This window comes from Solanum tuberosum, unplaced genomic scaffold (assembly GCF_000226075.1).
Source record: "Solanum tuberosum cultivar DM 1-3 516 R44 unplaced genomic scaffold, SolTub_3.0 scf00610, whole genome shotgun sequence".
Lineage (NCBI taxonomy): Eukaryota > Viridiplantae > Streptophyta > Magnoliopsida > Solanales > Solanaceae > Solanum > Solanum tuberosum.
In genome coordinates, this window is record NW_006239527.1 from 35648 (window position 1) to 45812 (window position 10165).

General features: G+C 29.6%; 1 protein-coding gene across 2 annotated transcripts; it reads right to left on the reverse strand.

Moving 5' to 3' along the window:
- Positions 1–2071: 2071 nt before the first annotated feature.
- On the reverse strand, positions 2072–9316 carry LOC102593662 (2-isopropylmalate synthase A-like). Of its 2 annotated transcripts, XM_006366085.2 has the most exons (11): positions 9066–9316; positions 8705–8969; positions 8412–8625; positions 8257–8337; positions 8071–8163; positions 7912–7998; positions 4742–4842; positions 3320–3353; positions 3159–3233; positions 2423–2516; positions 2072–2311 (listed from the first exon to the last, which is right to left on the reverse strand). In XM_006366085.2, exons 1-10 carry the CDS (start codon positions 9304–9306, stop codon positions 2451–2453), a joined length of 1257 nt encoding a protein of 418 aa, XP_006366147.1. In that variant the 5' UTR covers positions 9307–9316; the 3' UTR covers positions 2072–2311; positions 2423–2450. The 2 variants fall into 2 exon arrangements, with proteins under 2 accessions (XP_006366147.1, XP_015160240.1); XM_015304754.1 differs by lacking the exons at positions 2072–2311; positions 2423–2516; positions 3159–3233; positions 3320–3353 and adding an exon at positions 4217–4477.
- Between the last annotated feature and the right edge of the window lie 849 nt (positions 9317–10165).

The window sequence follows — 10165 nt, forward strand, 5'->3', positions numbered from 1 at the left end:
CTGATTTAAATAGGCCCAAAACGGGTCCGAAAATGGGTTTAAGGCAAGGTGAAAAGGGTTATATCTTGGAGTTTAAGAAATAGTCAATTTGAGTTAAATTAACAAATTTGGCTAATAATTAAATATGACAAATTAATATAATTAATTAATGAACTTCTTGATCTTAACGAAATAAAATAATTAACTTAAAAATTAATTAATTCAAAAATATTAACTACAATTTAAACTAAGCTAATTTAATTAAATACTTACTAAAATTAAAATCTTTTTGAGATGATTTTCGAAATATTTTTAAAATATACTAATTATATGCAAAATTATATAAAATATATATATTACTTAAAAATTATAAAAATGATAAAATCAATTAAAAGTAACTTGAAAAATATTTTGAATTTTATAAAGTCAATTATTTCAAATCGTTTGGAATTTAAGAAGTTCGAAAATTAATTTATATCGGGGAGGGTCAAAATTGGGTGTCAACACTAACGGTTTCCTCGAATACCATGCCTAGTATGAATACTAACACTAGTTGTCTTGGGTACCACGCTGGTACACTTACAATTTGTGTGTGGATTCCGTGGGAGGATCGGGTATAAGTATTTATGGTTCCATGAAAGGACTGGTATGTGTAATTGTGATCATATGGAAAATCTTCCAATTATTGGTTGATTCAGGATATTGTGACTAGGAGTCTATGTGTTCGTGATTGTTGTTATAAGTGTTGACCCATGTTTACTATGTTGTAGTTGTTTGTTTACATTCGTAGTTTGGAACTGGTTGTGTGATCGTACCAGTACATTATTGTTGTGTACTAATACTGCACTTGCTCTTTTTTTTATTGAGTATAAGACATATCTAGGTAGCTGATACGAGGCCGCAGGTTGAGAGACACTTGACTTCGAATCCAAGGGCGAGCTATTCTTCTAGGATGTCATGGGTTTCTCTACATCTTCTTGTCCATTTTTCGGACACTGATTTTAGACTATTAATTTTATGTTTCCTAGCATTTGGGGTTGCAACCCCATTATTAACTAATTAGAGTTTGGGTACTACCACTTTCAATTTCTAGGGGTTGATTCATAAATGTTTTGACTTTTGATTGAGTGTACAGAAACTCAATCCTTTATCAAATTTTAAGTTTCTGAGTTGTTTTCTTTCATAATTTGGTTTTCATAACTTATCTTGATGGATTAAGTTGGGTTAGTAGTTGATTCTTCCACCGAAAGGTTAGTGGAAGATATGCATATATGTGGCTGCAGCTTAACCTCAGTTCCTCACAATATATAACCTCAAAAAAATAATAAAAGTTTATCCTCCCTCACCATTTTCACCAATGCCACAAATAGAACACGTTTTCAATACTTAGAATTGGTACATCTGGTAAGTAAGGGACCATTATAATTAGCTTACCAAAATATCCTAAGAGCTTTTGGATTGTGGTCTTTTTTTAGCATTTTATACTCCCTCCGTCTCATTTTATGTGGCATTTTTTGAATTTCGAGGTTCAAACAAATCTATCTTTGACCGTAAATTTTTCATAGATCTTTTAAACATTTTGAATTATAAATTGTTGTGAATTATAGTACTTTTTATGTAGTTTACAAATATATAAATTTCATTTAAAATTTTTTGAAGATTCTATTCGCAAATTCCCAGTCAAACTTAAACTGTTTGACTCTCGAAAAACGAATAGTGTCACATAAATTGGGACAGAGGAAGTAATATTTATTTTTATTTTCAAGTTAAAATAACAAAATAAATCAGAAGTCACAATTTAAAAATCCTACTAACTTTTATGATTAAGTGTGCATTATGAACATATATATGCTAGCTGGTATTTTTTCTGTTTCATTTTATGTGGCACTATTTAACTTGATATAAATTTATTTTATAAAATTAATATATTTCAAGTTACTTTTGCTATAATGTAGAAATTATTAAAATATAGATATTTACATTAAAAAGATGGCTCTTACTCAAGACTCTTTAGGATATTATATAGGCGCATACCCCAACTCTAGTGGCGGACACAACATGCACATATCATATTTATCTTAACTCAATACTTTTAACGCGGATCATAAATTTATTAAAATTACAACAAATAAAAGTCTAAACTCATGGTTTAGAAAGTACAAGAAGATCAATACTAAAAAGTAAAAACTTTAAAAGATTGAACTTATAAAATTAAAATGTTGAATCCACACCTTAGAGCCTTTAAGTAAATTTAATACATCAATTAATGTAGCACAAAACCCTTGGCTGTTGCAACATTAGATAAGCTCTGCCATCAATAGGTGAGAACCTCCTGTATCAAATAATATTTCCATTTAACAGCAATCCTTTGCATAAATAAATATTATAAAACTAAGTTAATTAATTAAAGAAGACCAGTAAAAATAAAGAAAGTATTATTTACATGTATTTGTGTAGTCATCTCCAAGTTTTCAAGCAATTTGAGTCTGGATAGCTTCATTTGATATAAGTGCTCTTAAATCATCATCTGTTATATTCTGAAGAAAAACACAAATGTAAGAACAGATAAATAGGTAAAAACATACAATAACAACAATATATACCTAGTAGAATTTTATAAGGTTTATGTAGGATAGGATATACGTAATCCTTACCAGGGTGGAGCTACACTACTGTTAAGGTGTCATACTTTGTCTCTACACTTCTCCACGTTAGTAGTAGTATTTGGTAATCGCGTTATTGTACGTTCTTCTATATATATTACTATATGTTTCTCACATTTGCTTAGTTTCTTTAACCTCGTAAATCTTTAATTTCTCAAGTAAACTTCATCGATATAAAAAGGGATAAGGCACAAGTACCCCCTACACTATGATTGAAATCCCAGAGACACACCTTAACTATTCTAAGGTCCTATTACCCCCCTAAACTCATTTTTTGTGTAATTTTGTATACCTTTTGACTTACGTGGCACACTCTGTGACTCCACTTAATTAGTGAGGCGCGTGGGAGATGTTTGGAGGCCACGTAGGATAAAAAGGTGTACAAAATTACAAAAAAATAAGTTCAGAGGGGTAATAGGACCTTAATTTAGTTAAGGTGTGTCTCTGGGATTTCGGTCATAGTCTAGGGGGTACTAGTGTCTTATCCCATAAAAAAACATCAACAATATAATTTACCTTTTTACTACCAGCCATTGACTTAAATCTCCAAAAGAGGTCTTCAAGTACTTTTTCCTCAAAATTATATCCAAGCTATGACAAAATAAATTGAGTGTTAATACATATCGATATAAAAATATCATAATTTAATTGTTGAACTCTTAGAATATGTATGTTACCACAAGCATTTTGGCTTTCAATGCATGACGCCCACTGCACAAAATATTCACCATGTTATCAAATTTGTCAAAGGTAGAATACAAAATTCAAAATTTAAAAGATTTCAAATATAAATGAAATAATCATTCTCTCTTAAATACTTTCTAAAAAAAATATTATCAAATAAAATAAAATGGAAGGAACATAATAAATATGTAAGTCGACAAGAAAAAACATGAACAATTTGTGTCACAATATGTCAATGTCACTGCAATAAAAGAATTATTAGATTTAGATTGAATATCTTTTTTCTGATACGATTTAAATTTATCTTATTGAATTCTTTATTAGATTCATTTTTTTTGAGTTTTATCTTATTTGATATCTTTACACATATGTGATTTTATTTTTGTCTTTAGTTAATTTTCTTTACATTATTACTATAGAAGAGTGGAATGAATTTCTCTTTTGATCATTTTTCATGTTCTTTTAATTTCATCACTTTTTAAATAGTAAAAATATCTTGAAAGCTTTTGTCAAAATTCAGTATATGCAAGTATGCATTGTAACATGTTCTAAACTTTTACTTGTGACTCTTACATAATATACTTTTAAAAAAAAAATTAATCCAACAATATCAGGAACAACATACATCGTGTAATTTCACAAGTGGATTCTGTAAAAAATAGTGTACACAAATCTTACCATTAAAAACCTTATAAAGATGAAGAGGTTGTTTTCGATATCAACTATCGACTTAAGTAAAACATTTCAAAATAACTCGAAAAAGAGACTATATAAATGAAAGCAGCAACAACGACTAAATAAAGTGAAATAGAGAGTAGCACACATGGAAAAAAGAACTAAAATGATAATGCAATAATCTAAGATCAGACTCTTATTATCGAATTTCCAATATTTGCACGTAATAGCTCATTCTCTATATTTTTTTATGCTCAATCTTTCCATCGGTAGCTGGGCTCCGGGGCATTACTACCACGGCTACTAACGACCCGAGCCCAAAGAAGGAAAAGAACGGACTAAGGCGAGGAGTTCATTAGTCATACATAGTTAAGGAGGATGGAGGTCGTTCAACCACTTGACTGTAAGGAGAGGGTCGTTTTCGAAAGGCTAGAAAGTGGTCACCAGTGGCTAATACCTTCTCGAGACTATCGAACCTGAAATCTATGGCATTATCACAGAAAGAAAACATGGCTAGTAGATAACTATTTTCTTATTGTAGAAAGCGAACCGTACCAATATTAATAAAAAAATAAAACCACTGAGACGATATATTTTGAAAAATGTATATAAATTTTGTAAAATAATCGATCGAAATGAATCATTGAGAACTTTAGGAGCATAATAAATCCAACAATTGTATCACAACATCATCTTAATAAAACAATGATTGTATGAAAAATAAAAAAATTAATGCGTACCTGAGTTTTCCCAATTTAATACCATGTTCACTTGCACGAATAAATCCAATATCTTCAGGAGATATAAACTCATATGTACTTCTGTTCTTTAGTATTCCATCCTAAATTAAATACGTATAATTTAATAAAAAAAAGAAGAATGAAACTTTTTAAATTGAGAACATAATGTTATTTAGAAGGTAGATTTTACTCACTCTATCATAATTTATATGACTTATTTTTCTTTTTTGTCGGTTAAAAAAAAAAAGACACATTTTTATATAAGGTAACAGTTTAACTTTAAAATGTTCATTTTACCCTTAATGAATTGATTTATATCTACACAAATTTCTATAATTCATTTTAGACCACAAGTTTAAAAAGTCTTTCTTTTTTTCTTCATGTCAAGTCAAACTACCTCACATAAAATGGGACGGAGGGTGTAGTAGATTTTCTTATTTTAACTTACTCAAATTATGAATATTGTTAATGACTAAAATAGACATTGTAAGGGTAGTTTAGTCATTGCTGCCTAAGGTTGTTAATTAGGCTAGTGTCCAATAGTTAGGATTAAAAATTAGTTATAATTAACTAACTATCTCCTAACTACTAAAATGTATATAAATACACATGTACTCCAAATATTAAAATAGATTTTATAAAATCTGATTTCATCATCTTCTTTCATCTCTTTATGAATTCTCTTGGGTTCTTACCTAGATATTAAGGGGTCATTTGGTAGGAAGTATTAGGAGAAATAGTCCATGTATTATGTATGGTATTATATAGTACTATGTATGGTAAGAATTTGGGCCTATGTATAGCTAATTCATGGATTAGTTATACACCCTACATGGTATTAGAGGATGTATTACTACGACCTTCTATTTGGAGGTATTAGTAATACATAGAATTTAATACCATGGGATAAGTCTATGTAAAGACAAAAATATCCCTCAAATCATTTTAATCATTTTGTTTATTTTCTTGATTTTATGTTTTATATTTGTATTAGTAAAATTAATTTAAATAAATTAGCATATAAATTATTAGAGAGAGTTGTTTGTTACTAAGTAAATTCAATACAATTTTTGAAATGTGAATTTAACATATACTAATTAAAAAGGTAAATATATCACCACATGATGTTTCTTAATTGAATGTATAATATATGTGTGTGTGGTTTTCTAATTATTTGTATTTTGAACAATTTATAAAATTGCATACATATTAAAACTATAACTTGCAATTTTATGTGTAAATGTAGATGGTTTACTCAATTTTACTAAGTATTGTTTTACCGTCTTATCGGTTTTTAAAAGTAGATGATTTTATCTTTTTTAAATTGAAAAATGTCATTTTGTGAGTGCTAAATTTATTAAAATGACAATTATTTATCCTGAAATAATTCAAGTGAAAAATAGCAATCATGACAACAAAATTGTTCTTCACCTAGCTAGTTAGAAGGTCATAAAAAAAATAACATTGTCCGACAATTATCTCCCTTGACCTAATTATATAATAATACAAGGGTATAATTGGAAAGAAACTTTTTATAGAGTTTTAATTAGAGCCGTCAATATGGGCTAGGCCTGTTGGGCCGGCCTGGCCTAACCCGGGATTTAATAGGGCTGGGCTAAAAATTTTGGAGCCCATTTTAAAAAAAGACTTTTTAGCCTGGCCTGAATAAGTCTGCTGATTTGTGGGGCTTGAGAAATATAGGTAGGGCCGGCCCGTGGGCCAATAAAAATGAATTAAAAAATATAATATAATATTAAAATTTAAAATTAAAGAGATCCAAATTCAAAATCTATTTAAAGTTTTTTAGGAAATCACTAAGTATAGAAGTTGCATCCACCATGAAAATGTCCAAACACTTGTTGCTACTCGAACTGGTTACATGGTTTTTCTCAAACTTGTAATAAATTTTTGTGTACATTTAAATATTATAATTCTCAATTTAGTTATTTTTTAATATTTAACTAACTGAAACCGCATATAAATTGCAAAAGAAAATGAAGATGTTAAGACAACCTTCCCACAAGTTGATTCAGATATGCTTGATGAAGATGATCATGAAGTGTTAGATACGCCATAGGTTTCATGAAGTGTTAGATACGTCATAAGTTTCATGATTTTTTAAGGAGTTTATTTTTTACTTTTTTATGGTTGGAATATTGTCTTATTTTTTATGTTTTATTGTGATAATTGCAAAACAGTTAGGTTAATATTTCAATTTAGATATTTATACTTTACTTGAAAAAAAACTTAATAAATATTATAAAGATAATTTTATTTGTGGATTTGATTAACAAGTAGTAACATTAACACCATGTAATATTGTTGTGTCGATATTTATGATAATATTTTTAAATTATAATTTATAATTTAATTTAATAATTATAAAAAATATATAACTTTTAAAAAAGTGGGCTGGCCCGGCAAGCCTGTAGCCCATGTACTTGTGGGTTGGGCCAGCCGTTTTCTGGCCCACACCAAAAATGGGCTAGCCTGGCCTGGCCCGTAAAATGTCAAAGCATGTATGGGTTAGCCCGGATGGGGTGGGCTAGCCCATATTGACAGCTCTAGTTTTAATCCAAACACAAGATGAAGTAGGAAACAATGAACCAAACACTTGATAAAAATAAACCTTGCATTACTAATCCTTGCACTATTAATCCCTACATTACTAATCCCTGCATTACTAATTCCTGTGTTATTAATCTTTGTACCAAACGATCCCAAGTGTGTGTGTCTTTGCAGCAGTTTCTAAGGTACATAGATACTCAATTTAATCAAAAGGTGAAAATTATCAGGTCTGATAATGGAACTGAGTTTGTTAACTCAGCCTATGAGATGATCTTTAAAACTTTAATTAGGCATAATACACCATAACTACTAAGTGTATATAAATATAAATCACGTTGATGTACATTATCTATTCACTCATCCAATTTTAGAAAGAAAAAAAAATGACGAATGTGATTTATTTTTTTCAACGACAAATCAATTAAATCAAATGATAACTTAATTTATTTTTTTTATCAATTTGATTTGATTCGTTAGACTTGACAGATTAACATTAACTTGTACCCTACCTTCACATGGTATGTTGGCCTATAAAACTTGACAGATTAACAAAGTCTGTGGCACAATTGAGATTTAATTTAAGGTTGTTGGTCGATCTTCACCTGATGAATTCCACTTTCATGAGAAAAAGCGTTAACACCCACAATGGCCTTATGTGGCTGCAGCTTAAGTCCACTATACTCCTCTACCTGCATATATATGTATAACAATATTATTATATGCATAATTAATTTTAACAACTAAAAAATACATATACTTACCATGTTGCTTGTTGTGAATATATGTTTTGTATTAATCCCAGTATAGACACCACCTAGTACTTCCTCTCCACGACATTTTATGGCCATTACTATCTATATAAAATAGAAATAACAATAATATTAATTAGCTAGAGATAGATTAACATTTTATATATATAAAAATAATTAAAGGTTATTCTCCCTCACCTCTTCTAGAGAAGCATTTCCAGCTCTTTCACCAATACCATTGATGGTTACATCTACTTGACTTACTCCTGCACAAATTCCCTGAATTCCATCGACGTATGAGACTCAAACTAACGATATATTATATTTTTAGTTAGAAGCTAACAAATACATACAGCTAATGTGTTGGCAGTAGCAAGTCCAAGATCATTGTGACAGTGTACCGCAAGGATCACATTTTGAATTCCTGGGGTATTAGCTTTTACGTGAGCAACTAGTTGTCCAAATTCATTTGGTAAATTGCATCCAACAGTATCAGCAAGACAAATGCATGTTGCACCAGCTTTGATAATTTCTCCAATAATATCACAAAGAAACTTCTTATCAGATCTGACAGTGACAACTCAAGCTAATTAGTGGTATAAAATCAAAAACTATATATATATAGTCCTAGGTAAAACTTGCAAACCTTGTAGCATCTTCCAAGCCAAACCTAACATGCTTGAACCCAAGACTTCTTGCATAAGTCACCATGCTCCTTGCTCTCTCCACAACTTGTTCTCTACTCATATTTAATTTATACTTCATATGTATATCGCTTGTCGAGATAAACATATGAATCATCGGTGTCTTTGCATACTTCAAGCTCTCCCAAGCTCTATCGATATCTTCCTTAGTAGATCTCGCCAAACCACAAATCATCGGTACATAGCCCTCTTCATCTATGCTATTACCTGTTGAGACATAATATAAATACGCATGGTAATATATATATATATATATATATATAACATTTTGTTAAATAAGACGATCATTTAATTTAACATTACCAATTTCATGTGCTATACACTTTACAAGCTCAAACTCAACCTCAGAGGAAGCTGGAAAACCAGCCTCAATAACATCAACACCAAGCTTGACTAGCTGATGTGCAATGTCCATTTTTTGTTTAGCGGTCATGGCGGCACCAGGAGCTTGCTCTCCGTCACGAAGCGTCGTGTCGAAAATTGAAACATAGTTAGGGTCTGAGAATTTGTTCAAACCATTAACAAGAGTGTTTTTAGAAGTCATTTCTTTTCCTTTCTAAAATTGAATGAATGTACAAGTTAATATTAATCTATCAAAGTCAACTTGCACTGACCAATCAAATGAAACCTCTGTTAAGTTGGTTTTATAACAATAATTTTGATAATTGCACTTATAGCTATAGTTTTGTTTGCTATGGAGGCTGCGATTTGTATAGTTCTGTCGATTTGTATGTTTCGCTTGCAAATATATTAATAGGATAAGTATATACAAATTTTGTATTTATACATTTTAAATTTTTTCAAAACTCCGTTTATATATTTCGCTTATTAATATACAAATAATATAATTTATTATTTATTTTGGAAGAGTAGTTGCTTAGCAATAAATGTGATATTGAGAGATTTGGTCACATGTATCATGTATGGTTGATGTCTGATTCAGATCAAATGAACTTCAAATTGATTTGGCGTTGAAAAAATAAATCACGTTGGACAGAGGGAGTATTCATTATTCTTTTCTGGAATTGACACACCCCACACTCTCATGTCTATTTTTGTATACCATGTGTAGGAGGGATTGATATGGTATTATATATATCGAATTATTATATTATATTAAATTTTTTAATATTGTCGATTTTGAAATTATGATATTTGGTATGGTATATATATATATATACTAACAAATATGCAACTTAGTATTAGTATAAACTAAATGTTTAAAACCTAAAAATTGACTACGATATTTTGATTGAAATATATTTGAATTGTAATTGATTAAAAAAATGAGTTGTTTGTACTTTATTTTGCATATATATTTCTACATATGTAATGTGTTAGTATGATATAATTGAAACATTTTTATTTATTATCGAAGTCATAATATTCTATTATACGAGTAT

Coding starts and splice junctions, on each gene's coding strand:
- LOC102593662 (XM_006366085.2), bottom strand. CDS start 9,306: ATGACTTCTAAAAACACTCTTGTTAATGGTTTGAACAAATTCTCAGAC. Junction 8,970..9,065: donor GTGTATAGCACATGAAATTG/GTAATGTTAAAT, acceptor ATGTCTCAACAG/GTAATAGCATAGATGAAGAG. Junction 3,234..3,319: donor TGAAAGCCAAAATGCTTGTG/GTAACATACATA, acceptor ATTTTGTCATAG/CTTGGATATAATTTTGAGGA.